The 13,488-nt window shown below is 37.6% G+C and overlaps 1 protein-coding gene across 1 annotated transcript; it reads right to left on the bottom strand.

Annotated features, from left to right (window-relative positions):
- Window positions 1-8,944: 8,944 nt before the first annotated feature.
- LOC136216826 (probable serine/threonine-protein kinase PBL6) lies at window positions 8,945-12,673 on the bottom strand. The gene is made up of 8 exons (XM_066003375.1): window positions 12,437-12,673; window positions 12,161-12,258; window positions 10,856-11,487; window positions 10,613-10,779; window positions 10,458-10,525; window positions 10,234-10,369; window positions 9,154-9,303; window positions 8,945-9,043 (listed from the first exon to the last, which is right to left on the bottom strand). Exons 1-8 carry the CDS (start codon window positions 12,671-12,673, stop codon window positions 8,945-8,947), a joined length of 1,587 nt encoding a protein of 528 aa, XP_065859447.1.
- Window positions 12,674-13,488: the final 815 nt, after the last annotated feature.

The raw sequence follows: 13,488 nt of genomic DNA on the forward strand, positions 1-13,488 counted from the left end.
ATTAGAAGTGACAATGGTGGAGAATTCAAAAACCAACAGTTTGACGAATTATGTGAAACCAGTGGTATTGACCACAATTTCTCTGCCTCTAGAACACCTCAACAGAATGGGGTTGTTGAAAGGAAGAACAGAACTATTGTCGAAATTGCTAGAACCATGCTGAGTGAAAATAGGCTTCCAAAGTACTTCTGGGGTGAAGCTGTCCACACAGCATGCTACATACTGAATAGGGCTCTAGTTAGACCTATACTTAAGAAAACCCCATATGAACTTTGGAAAGGACGAAAGCCCAACATTGGTTACTTTCGTGCCTTTGGGTGTAGGTGTTTTATACTCAATACAAGGGATAATCTTGGAAAATTTGATGCTAAAGCTGATGAAGCGATCTTTTTAGGGTACTCAACAAACAGTAAAGCATATAGAGTCTATAACAAAAGAACTCAAATTGTAGAAGAGTCTATCCATGTTGAGTTCGATGAAGCTGACCCTACAGGAAGGTTAGCTCAGCTCGAAGAAGAAGATGAACCAAGCTCAGTTTCAGTTGACCAATCAGGAGCCTCTGAATCATCTATACAAGGGTTGACCAAAGGTAAGCATGAAGTTGAAATAACATTTACTGACCAATCTATTCCTGTAGAGATTGTAGAAACACCTATTCCAAATGACTCAGCATTGCCCAAAGAAATAAAGATCCCAAGAGGACATTCAGAAAAATCCATTCTTGATGCTGCTGACAACAAGCTGATGACCAGAGATCAGCTTAGGAAATACCTCAGCAATGTTGCATTCGTCTCAATGCAAGAACCAAAGAATTTTGCTGATGCTGAGCACGATGAGTATTAGATCAATGCCATGCAAGAAGAGCTTGATCAAATCAACAGGAATGAGGTATGGGATTTAGTACCTAAACCTAGGAATCAAAAGCCTATAGGAACTAAGTGGGTCGTTAGAAATAAACTAGATGAGCACGGAAACATAATAAGAAACAGGGCTCGACTTGTAGGCCAAGGCTATAGTCAGCAAGAGGGTATTGACTATGGAGAAACTTTTGCACCAGTTGCTAGGTTAGAAGCAATACGTATATTGTGTGCTTATGCTAGTTTCATGAACTTTAAGTTATACCAAATGGATGTTAAAAGTGCTTTTCTTAATGGTCTCATAAACGAAGAGGTATATGTTAATCAACCTCCTGGGTTTGAAGATCCAAAATTTCCAAACCACGTTTATAAACTCAAAAAGGCCCTGTACGGCCTAAAGCAAGCTCCAAGAGCTTGGTATGAGAGGTTGACCAATTTCCTGCTGACCAGGAACTATGTCAGGGGAAAAGCTGACACAACCTTGTTTATTAAGAAAAAGGGTAAACATACCCTACTTGCACAAATATATGTAGATGATATAATATTTGGTGCTACTGATGAATCTTTGTGTAAAGAATTTAGCAAACAGATGCAAACTGAGTTCGAAATGTCCATGATGGGTGAACTCAACTTCTTCCTTGGACTTCAAATTAAGCAAGGCAAGAATGGCATCTTCATAAGTCAGTCCCAAGTACACCAAAGAAATGTTAAAGAAATTCAGCATGGTGGATTGCAAACCCATATCAACCCCTATGAGTACAGATAGTGTCCTATGCAAAGATGAGAAAAGTATGTCAATAGATAGTAAACTCTATCGAGGTATGATAGGCTCCTTACTTTATCTCACAGCTAGTAGACCTGATATACAGTACTCAGTATGTTATTGTGCGCGATATCAAGCTGACCCAGGGAATCTCACCTAATTGCTGTGAAAAGAATTTTTAGATATTTGCAGAGCTCAGTCGATGCAGGTTTATGGTATCCAACCTCAAGTGACTTCACACTCATTGGATATACTGATGCTGACTATGGACGAGATAAGCTAGAGCGTAAGAGTACTTCGGGAGGGTGTCATTTCCTTGGAAGCTGTCTAGTATCTTGGTTCAGCAAGAAGCAATCATCCGTAGCCCTGTCTACGACTGAAGCTGAGTACGTGGCTGCTGGAAGCTGCGTTGCACAAGTCCTATGGATAAAGCAACAGCTTGAGGATTATGGAGTTAAAACAGAAACAATAGAGATCCGATGTGACAACAAGAGTGCCATTGATCTATCTAAGAATCCAGTCCAACACAGCAGGATGAAGCATGTTAGCATAAGGCATCACTTCATCAGAGATCATGTACTAAAAGATGAGATCAAGCTGACCTATGTGCCAACCAATGAACAGCTTGCAGATATCTTCACTAAGCCCCTGGCACGTGAACAATTCAACATACTAAGGGAAGCCATCGCTATGTCTAATCCCCTTCAATAATTCTATGAGAAAAATTGAATGTTGTGAAATTGCCATGCTGAGTAAATTCAAAAATTTGTAACTACTACTCACTGAGCTTGAAACGTAGAAAATCACTCTATGCTGAGTTAACATACATATTGAGCGATCATCCTGAGTAGGTACATATGCTGAGTAATAACCTTGTGCTGAGTAGATATACAAACTGTGTTATTATCTTATGCTGAGCAACTAAGAAATGAAAATCCATAAAATTAGGTACTCAGTATCACAAACGCCTCACATTCTAATTAAACTGAGTTAAAACCTACTCGCACCATTAAATGCCAACACGTGTAATAAATAGCACCTCGAAAAGGCAAACAATAATGACCTAACCCATGCGCCGAAGATGTCATAAGTGACAGAATCTCTGTCGATTGAATATCCCAAGGTGAAACGGCTAGTTCAATAAATGGGGGCGATTTAGATTTCTATAAATAGAGGAAGATTCTCCCTTAATCTTTTTCACGCGTGAATCCTTAGGCATTCGAATTCTTCTCTCTCTGTCAAAACTTCAAAAACCCTGAAAATCTCTGGGAATGACGAACTCTCAGAATGTCTCCGGTGGTGATTCCGGCAAACATCACACCGATGAAAATCCCAAATCTCATGTTCTTAACAAAAACCCTCAAGCTGACCCAGCAAGCTCCTCGAAACAAAAGAAACCCAAGGCTAGAACCATGGTAAAGGTTCACAAGAAAGTCAACAATCTCGAAGTCCTAAAATGCCGATGGTTTTCTCCCAGCTTCATTACCGCCGAGAAACCATTCTGTGAGTGGATTGAGAAAAACGATTGGGCAGGCTTTTTCTCTCTCCTCGGAACTACCTATCCTCGCCTGGTTAGGGAATTTTACTCCGGTCTGTTTGTGGATGAAGACGATGCGGACTACTTGGAAACCCATGTCAAGGGCCATAAGATAACAATCACACCATCCTACTTGGCAACTCTGCTAAATATGCCAGAAGAAGGGACTGAGTTTAGAACAACAAAGGAAAAGCTTGATCATGTCAAGGGATTTTGCAAACCCAAAAATCACAAAGGAGAGATACCCAGTACCTGTATGGGACAAAACCAGAAGATGGCACACTACATACTGACCAACTTCATCTTCCCTAAACTCAGCCCAGCCTCGTCAGCCTCCAACTTCGAATAGTGCTTTATATGGCACATGCTGACCTACAGCCCACTCAATATGCTTGTGTTTCTGGTTGGTGCACTTCAACGTAGAGGTAAGAAACTTAGACTAGGTTCTCTAATCACCAAAATCCTTGAAGATCACAAAATAGAGACAATCAATGAGACTAAGAGTTTGGGAACGGAAATAACCGCAGCTTTGCTGTTTGGGTTAGTATTCAACCAGCCATTGAAAGGGGCTGAAGAAATTGTGGAAGAGGAAGAAGCAGGTGATGCTGAGCCAGAAGTTGAACCTAAGAAAGGGAAGGAAGTCCCTGCTGAGTCACCAAAGGCAAAGAAGAAGAGGAAAGCACTTGAAACGTGCACAAAGGACATCTCTGCCGTCCCAAAGAAGAAGCGGGCCATGGCTAAGGGCAAGAACGTTGATGCTGACCAACCTCAGGTTACACCTAGGTCAGTAGAGAAAAGAAAAGGGCAAGCTGAGCCCGAAGAAGAAAGTAATGAAACCCCAGAACAACCCCTAAAGAAGAAGAGTCGAAGTTCTGGCTTGAATATTGTTGAAGATGATCCCATTGATTGGGTTGTGACACCCAAGTCACATTATGCTCAAAGTATCGGGATCGATCTTGAGAAAACTCCAGTTGAGCAAGCTGAAGAAGCGGAAGAACAAAGACAGGATGACACTCAGCCTGATATTAAGGAAGTAGATCATGCTGAGTCAGATGATATTGAGCAACATCAGAAGGAAAATGCTGAACAACCCGGGAATGATGAACATTTGGAAAAATCATTGTCTAGCTCCAGTGAAGATATTCAAGCTGATCCTTCACCCCCAAAAGCCAAGGAATTTCGACGACTTAAGAAGAAGGCACACAAGCAAACACCTATTGATCTTCTGGATGATTCCCCGCCTCGAGAGCCACTTACTGACCTCTCTGATATCCAATTCAAATACTTCTCCCATGATACTGAGTCTCCTCCTAGGGAATCTGTGCAAAATCAAGCCTCTGTTACTCATATTGAGGAACAATCCAAGACTCTGGAACATCCAAATTCTGTCGAGCAAGTGCTCGAAGCCCAAGTTGCTCAAGACGGGGAGACAACTATGGGACAACCTGGTCAACTTCCTCCTCATGTTGAACAAGTCAACATCTCTGTAAGTCCTTCCCCTCAAACTCAAAATACACAGGATGTTGAGCACTCAGTTCCTCATACTGAACTACCACACGGCCCAAAAATTGACCAACCACTCCCAGCTGATAAGCAGCCAACTTCACCACCATCAAACTCCACTTCCATACATGCTTTTGAGCCAAATCCATCTGGTCACTTTGCCTATCTTAGTGCAACTCAATCTGGCCGTCGCATTGTAGAAACTGCTCAATCCCTTCTCCAAGAGTTCAACACTTCTGATGCTGCTGGGTCTGATCATCCTGAGTCATCTAACATCTCATCCATCGCTCAACTGCTTAATGAAATCAAGGGGCTCAAGGATCTTATAAGTGTTATGACATCAGTTCAAACACAGCAACCCAAGCAAGACCAAATTGCCAATCTGACTGAGCTGCTACTTCTCATGGTGAATCACATGGATTCGCTTGAAGGAAACATCAACACTCTCTCAGTAGTCAATCCGGAATATGTCACTTCAGCTGAGTTAGCTCAACACTTTGCTAAGCTGACTGCAGAGCTGACCCATCTACGGTCTATGGGAAATCCTGAATCTGCCACATCTGCCGAGCTGCAAGAATGCTTCGCCAAGCTGACTGCTGATCTTACTTGTACACGTGAGTTAGTTTCTTCTTCTTCTCAGTGTACAATTGACCAACTGAGTGAAGCGTTAAGTCTACTCAACGTCAACAAAGCACAGATGGATGTTGACCCCATCACTAATGAAACCCTTCTGAGCTTCTCACAAACCATCCTTCGCTCAGTACGCTACACAAAAGCTCAACGACAATTCTACGACTCAGCTCTGCTCAAGATGTACCATCAATCCTTTGCTCAGCTCACTGAGTCCATCTCTTGGATCAGCAAATCTCATGAATGTCTCATCAGCATGCTGAGCAGCTCCTTACGGGTTCCTCGAACTGTTCAAGATGACTGTGTTCCAGTTATTGATGGCTTAAGTCAGAGTACAAGAAGGCTGAAGCGTTATTCAAACGCTCTGTCTGGTGCTGCTAGAAATGATACGTTCATTCCTCCTCCTTCCGATGATGGCAAAACGGGGGAGAAAAGCCAATATGGAACTTAACACGCCGGTGGTGCATCAGGAAGTAAAGACAAAGGAAAAGGCAAGTATGCTGAAGCCAGTCTGAAGAAGAAGAAGTAGTCTAGTCTAAAATTTGTGCTTAATATTTGTGTTTCGTGTCAAGTAAATTTATGATAAGCATCACTTTGTCCAACCTGTCTTAATACCATGCTTAGTAGTATATACTGATCTGTCCAAATTGAACAAACAAATCATAATACTCAGTATACATCTTCACACATAAGTAAACTGAAGTAATAAAATGACCATTTCTGAAAACTGACCTATCTGATCTTAGAAGATCTAGGAGTGAACTTAGTCAGTACAAATATCTTTAATTTCTCTCAATTAAATCCTGGAAGGTTTAGAGTTAAGTTAATATATGCAACCCTTACGGGGGAGCAATTTCAGGAATATGAAAAATAATTCAATCATGGGGAATTTCAAAACTGAGTTCCATAATCATGTATTTTGCCAACATCAAAATGGGGGAGTTTGTTGAAACACCTTTCCACAAGATTTTAATTTGACAAAATCATCCATGATTAAGAGACAATCAAATTTAAGTGCTTTATTTTAATTGTACTAATCCGTTTGTTCAATGTTGAGTATAAATATAAATATAAATAGATATAAAAGTAAAACAGGACAAAGTCAGCATGAGATGACATAACAAGCTAAGTGGAATAAAACTCAGTATAGAAGTCTCATGATCAAGCTAAGTGGAATCGAACTCAGCATCAAAAGATTGAGGTTTATAGTCCAACAGAGCTAAGTGAGATAGAACTCAGCATGAGAAGCCGTCGAAACAATTGTCTTACAAAGTTGAGCCAACTAAAAGTGAACTCAGCATTAAAGATGCCAAAAACAATGAATAACGCAGTAGAAGCTGGGTGAATCTTCAGGATAGCATAAAAGAGTCGTTCACTAGAAGACAATGATTGCCATCCCTCTGCGCCAATAATTGATTCCTTGGAATAACGCAAAGGACACATTCCGAGATGTATGGGTCAATGGATTATTAGTAAAAGACAACTGGCACAAAGAGACAAGTCTGACGCAAGAAGACAAAATCTGACGCCTCAAGGAAAACAGAGGAAAGGAATGGCCGAAACAGTCTGAAGCTGACCAGAAGTTGTTCCCTAAAAGAGCCGTTTTAACATCAACGGCTAAATCATTTCAAAATGATCCAACACAGATTTTCTCCTATATAAGGACAATCAAAATCCTTGGATCATTGCCGATTGAAAAAAAGCACAAAAAGAAAAATACAAGAGAGAAAAATACAAGTTCAAAGCACTTCAAAACAAGAAAAAGATCTTACACTCACATTCTATTCCTGTGTAAATGCTAGTTTGATTCTCTGTAATCATCTAAAGTGTTCTCCCTCTGAAAGAGAACAAATTGTATCAATTGAAATATTGAGAGTGTTGTGCTGAGTGTTTGGTTGTAAACATTCAGTGGTAGAGAAATCTAAGCATCGGGATGATGCTTAAATCAGTTTGAGGAGAAGACGGAAGGATGATTGGAATTAGTAAATTAAAGCTATAATGCAAGCTTAAGTAAATACGTATCCTAACCCGTTAACCTCGAGCGAGCTTAGTTTATTTATACTGGTTGAGCTGTAGAAGACGTGTTACAGATTATAGAGGGGGTTGGCCACATGTCTCCTATTGATAGGAGGAGATGAGCGCAGTTACCGGGATCTAATATCCCTCAAAGTCATTTGGCCCGTGATTCTCGGGACTAAGAATGATGTGATAACTAGATTCTTGACTGGATCTGACGAGACTTCTCGGGTCAAACTTCTAATACACATTGTATTTAAAGACAATGGGACGCTACACGTTCTATCTTTAGAGGGTAAGTCTGGGTGTTTTGTAGTTCCACATGGCAGAGTTTTATTTATCTGATATCAATATGCGTGTTATTTTTGTGGACTTTTCATTCCATTTTAGGAGGGTGGATTCTTGTTTATATATATATATATATATAGTATTAAAATTTATAAACGAATAATTATTAATTTTTGATATAATTTTTTATAATTGAGATTTCAATAATTATTGCATTATAATTAAATTTCTTTTGATTTCTTTTTAACTAAAATCCCTTTAAATTGGAGGCTCTAAGGGCAGTCGAGGCCCTAGACGGGAGCCTAGGTCGGCTTGTCGCCCTTGACCATCCAGAGGTAATTGCGAAAACATTGAGAAGAAGTTTAAAACTCCGTTTCGTTTTCAATTCAATACTCTAATTTCTTCTTAATCATTTGTGAATCGAAATTTCATTTGAAAATTTAGAAGAGGTATTTATACTGTGAAAACTAATATCTTAGGTGTTGTTTGATAGAATGGAAAATTAAGTACTGAATTTTAAGTGCTGAATATTATAAGTACCGAAAGTATTGGATGATGTAATTTTTATAAAAATATTAGTTGATAATGTTTAACTTAAAATATTAAATTAAATATTTTGACTTGTGAAAATAAGTGGTTTTTAACTTAATTAACTAATTTAAATGGTGGAAAAACAACCGTTATTAAATTAATTAAATGTCTAATATTTTAATTTACATGATTAAGTGAGTTATCAAACAAGGTCTTACTTTAAAATTGGTTTAATACATCTTGCACCCGTGAACTTATCCCAAAATATCAATTGACCCCTAAACTTTAGTATTCTATTGATTCCCTATCCTTGTTTAAAGTGAACAGTTAACCCCTAAAAATCCAATTGCCAGAATAAGAAGAGATTTTAGAAAAGTTAAAATATGTACATTTTAAGCAAGTTAAGAAGGCTAATAGATCATTTTAAGAAAGTTTAGAGGATAATAGGTGTTTTTTAAAGTTTGGCTTGGTGGCTTTAAACAAATGAAACATTTTTAAAATTAAAGAGCCAATTGACGTTTTAGCACAAGTTCATGAGATGTATTTTGAGCCTTTAAAATTAATTGACATGATTATATGAATTGATATACATGTATGTTCTTAGATATGATGATTGATTGTTTACTACTCATATAAAATCAATAACATTATGTGTTGGGTAATGGACAATTGTGAACTATCAGTAACAGTCATATTTACAAAGGTTGGTCATTTTTTGACCCGATCATGACATTTCGTTATTGGCGACTCCGTCTCTATTCTCTCTCTATCTTTCTTGCCAGTTTTTTTCTTTTCTTTTCTTTGGAAACAATCAAATAACTATAAATCAGCATCTTCATAAGTTTTTGCACTATTCTCAGATATTGATGGAGATGATTGTATAATGCAAAAATTTTCTCCTTTAAGAATAGAGATCACCTGCACATTAATAAGACTAGGTCAAATAAGGACTAAATCACAAAAAAATGAATAACAAATTGTTAAAAGCATAAAATTAAAAGGCATTATTACGTTTTAATGATATTTACCTCACTTATAGAGGGTCTTAAAATGGGCCTGCTCATAGTGCACATTCTGGCAGCAGCCATCACCCTAAACATCTCATGCATGTCCATATCTTCTGAAGTTTCATCTTCTAATAACAGATGGAATGCTCTGTCCAGCAACAATGGTCGAGCCTGCACCCATAAACCCCCTATCAATCACACAAACAATATCATTTTTAAACTATGATTTTTTTTTTTAGATCCATTCGACTCCAATGGTGTTAGATTAAAGTTTAGCCTAATATCGAACATTTTTGTGGTTTTTGTTAGGTTTTTTCACATCGCGTGTGAAAAAGGGAGTGTTTTTTATAAGTATTAAGGGAAAAACTTTATCTTTTGAGCTAGTTTGTGGGTATGATTACAAAATCTCTCCACAGGTTTTAATGTGCTTGGTAGCTCACAAACTATTCTAACCCGGTTCCATCAAATCTCGGTTTGAGATGGCTCGATTCAAACTTGGGATCAATTCGAGACCTTAGTAAACCTAGCATGAATTTCCTTAAATTCATCTAGAAAGCTTGCAAATAACTTCAATATTTTTTAATAATTAATGACCATTTTATTAAATTTTAATTCAAAATAAGATAATTAATTACCATGGAAAAAAATGAGTAATAAGTCTTGAGCTCTAACTCACAAGTCCCCTAAAAATCATTTAATTAGTCATCCACATCAGTAACAACAAAACCATCTGCGATATGTGAGTTTGTCTTTTCCGATTAGCTGTAGCAGCTATTGTTTTTGAAACTTGGTTATAACAGACGTTTATTTTCTGAAAATGAAACTTCTAAAATTATATAGAGTATGTCAGATTTATATTTGTCTCGTATGCTACATGTATGAAAATCTGATTATAAAACTCGATCAAACTCGACTCGATCAAAATTTGATCAAATCTCGGTTAGAAACATATTAACAAGCGGAGCATGCGAATATTCTTGGGTTTTCCGTATTATTGTGGTGTACAATCAACTATCCAAGTTTTATAAGACTAGGTTTGACATTTTGTTAATTTAATTTGAAGAGAAATGGCTAAATAAAAATATTAGGCTAGCAACTAACCCATTCAATCAAGCATTCGTCACTTTGAGGTACTGATTTTCTGCAGAACAGCCTCAGAAGCACAACACCAAAGGAAAAGATGTCTGCTTTTAGTAGCACCATTGATCCTTGCTCTAAACAATTCTCGATTTCGTACCTGAAAAATTAAAACTAGTCTCCTTCAGTTCAGGCCATAAACTTTAAAATCACAGGCAGATCAATGCCCGAATTGCATAAATCCAAACCTGTTTCTCGAAGCAGGCGGCAGTTCTTGTCTAAATTGAAGCCAAGTTGCGTGCTCGAATCCAGAGATCTAGTTGAAAAATAGCCATTCTATGTTAAAATTCATCATGGATGTGTTGTTAATTGCAAATTTTGGTCTGAAATCTGAAACATTTACCATGGGCTTCAAGTCAGATGTGAGAAAAATGTTGCAGGGCTGTAATCTAGCATGAGCAATGGGGCCTCCTATGCATTCTTCGTGCAAATATCGAATACCTCGAGCAATTCCAATTGCAATCTTCATTTTATCTTGGAATGCCAATTCACAATGTTTCCTACTCAAGTCTGTGTTAATGGAAACATGAATTCAGATATCAAAATTGCACAATCTAAAGAAAGAAAGACGAGGAATTAATCTCACCCGCAAGGTGTTTGTCTAAAGTCCCTTTAGTTTGCAAGGGAAAAACTAGGATGATGCCATGCTCACTTTTGTGGTAACCTACCAAAGTGTGCACATTTTTATGCTGCAACAACAGGGCTGCCTTCGTTTCAGCTTCGAGAATGCTGCAACAATCCCCACTATATTTCCTTACCAAAACTAATGCCTGGTGATCTTCGTGGTACCCATAATAGGACATATAGCTTCTTTTTAGGCCATCACATATCCTTGATTTAAACCCCTCTGTCATCTCGTTGATCACTTCCCAGGTTAGCTGCAATGGTTGTCGCAGCAGAGTTTGGACATTCGTTGAAATATGATCTTCTGCGGGTTGAGGTATGGTTTGATCTTCACATTCTTGGGATGCAATTGTAGGAGTTGGAATCATGAGCGGTGACCGGGGGGAAGTGTTGAAGGCGAAGCTAGCTGATATTGGGCCTTTTCTGAGCTTTGGGGATTTGGGACTGCGAGCAGCGACTTCCCTAGCAGACGAGCTTTCGGGTTGCTCATTTGCAGGGAGGCAATGTTTTGACATGGCTTCCTCGTCATCACTCACTAAAGATAAATCACAATTTGTGCCGCTCAGTTTCAGAGGTAAGTGTCTAGCAAAACACCTGAAACAACATAATTGAATTACTTACTATTTTTCTCTAAACAACATAATTGACATTGTTCAACTTTGAAGATATCTTATGAGTTATTTACATTGACTTATTGATCTTATTAACTAAATTAAGTTATTCATTCAACTTGTTTAAAGTGACTATCCCAGCTGAAGTTGGTGAAAGTGATGCACGCTTCAATTTGCTTAAATCTCTCTTCTTACGTTGCCATGTAGCAATGGGAAATTAATTATGTCGTATTAAGCAATTCAAAGAACTAATAAGACATCTCTAAAGTTAAGGAGGGTTGATATATCCAAGGAGCACTTGATTAATTACTTATTCCCGTTTGAATTGCGTTTTAATTCAAGTAAAAAATAGAAATTCTACTGTAGTTCGAAACCAACTGGTCCTAAACTACTTCAAAAATGACACATCAACAATGTTTCTGAGGTATCCCTGTAGTCTGACTAGTCCAAGAACAATTTGATCCTAGACTATTTAAAAAATTTGGTAAAAGAAAAAGACAAATTTCAATAACTATATAACACAAGAGATGAGTAAAATATGAGAAGTTCTACTATCTAGATAATACCACGTTACCAGTTGGACTAACGTGACATCATTTGATTGGCTACACCAGTACTGATCCCGGACCATCATAGAAATTTTCGTAAAAACTCACCTATCTACCACAATCCAAGTGGCTTTGACATTGTTGGCCTCCTCAATTATGATATCCTTTGGTCGGAATCCTGCAGCAATCTTTAGCTGAAATTTTACCTAAAAGAATAACATATCCATGTTAGTAATGTCTCCCTCTAAGATTTTCCAGTTCTGTTACTGAAATTATACTTAAAAAAACCAAGTTAATAACAAATTCAGTCTTGTGAAAAAAGACTTGACTCACTCCATTGTGTTTACAAGTATAATAAAAAGGCCTAAAAATCTTCAAAAAAACCTCCTTCCTCTGGCTGATCTCTTCATGGAGGAGCCTAACATAAGAATCTTCTTCTCCGGCGGACGACGTCTTTGAACGGAGAAGCGTAAAAACTATAATTTCATCATTAGGATTAACCACTTGACGCATAGCCAGACATAGAGGAGCCAAACCTGTATTCTCTGTAGAAACTTTTGTACCTTCTAACACAACAATAACAGTCTGTTTGCTCTCATCTCTTCTTTTTCGTATACTCATTATTTTGTGGTTCTATAAACTGATGTTTGTTCCTATCCTATTCCTTAAACTAAATGTGGCAACTTTATTAATTAGTAGTATGTCTTTGATGATACCGTTTGGCTTAGGTAACACCGGAGAGTTGTGTTTTTTTCTCTAGAAAACCATTCGCCGCATAAATAAGAAGTAGCATTTTTCAAGAATTTCATTGGTTTTTACAAAACACATAATTCCAAGGCGTTGTCAAGTGAAATTCTGTTGTTCCAAAACTATGCTAGCTGTCTGTGGATTCTACCATTAAGACAACATATATATCCATAAATCTCTCAAATGATAGGATCAAAGAGGATAAGCTGCTTTCTATGTATTCTTTCTTGCATTTTACTTTTCTAGTCGTGACAAAGAACATCATGCTACACTTTTATGTTCGTGAGTTGAGAATTATTCTATTGTATGATCCTATAAAGCACTCAAAGGATGACAAGTGTGCAGTGGTGTTGGCGTGGCACCACCTGAATGACCCAAGATCAATTTAGTTTCATAGTCAATCATTGTAAAAAGAGATTATAGGGTAATTTAGTCGTATGATTATTGGAAGAGAGTGAATTTAGTATTGGTGTATAAAACAATACAATTTTAATTTAAGGTTTAATCAGCTGCAATTTTCTCATTAACGGAATATGAGTTTTTTTTTTCAAATACAATTTCATGTTCTAGTAACCTCCAACCTCCGGCCTTTTAGTCACCCAATAAGACATGAAATTTCTTTTGTTAATGAAAAATACTCATATTCCGTTAATAAGTCTTAAAATTACGCAATTTTATAAATGATAGGT

This window comes from Euphorbia lathyris, chromosome 2 (assembly GCF_963576675.1).
Source record: "Euphorbia lathyris chromosome 2, ddEupLath1.1, whole genome shotgun sequence".
Taxonomy (NCBI): domain Eukaryota; kingdom Viridiplantae; phylum Streptophyta; class Magnoliopsida; order Malpighiales; family Euphorbiaceae; genus Euphorbia; species Euphorbia lathyris.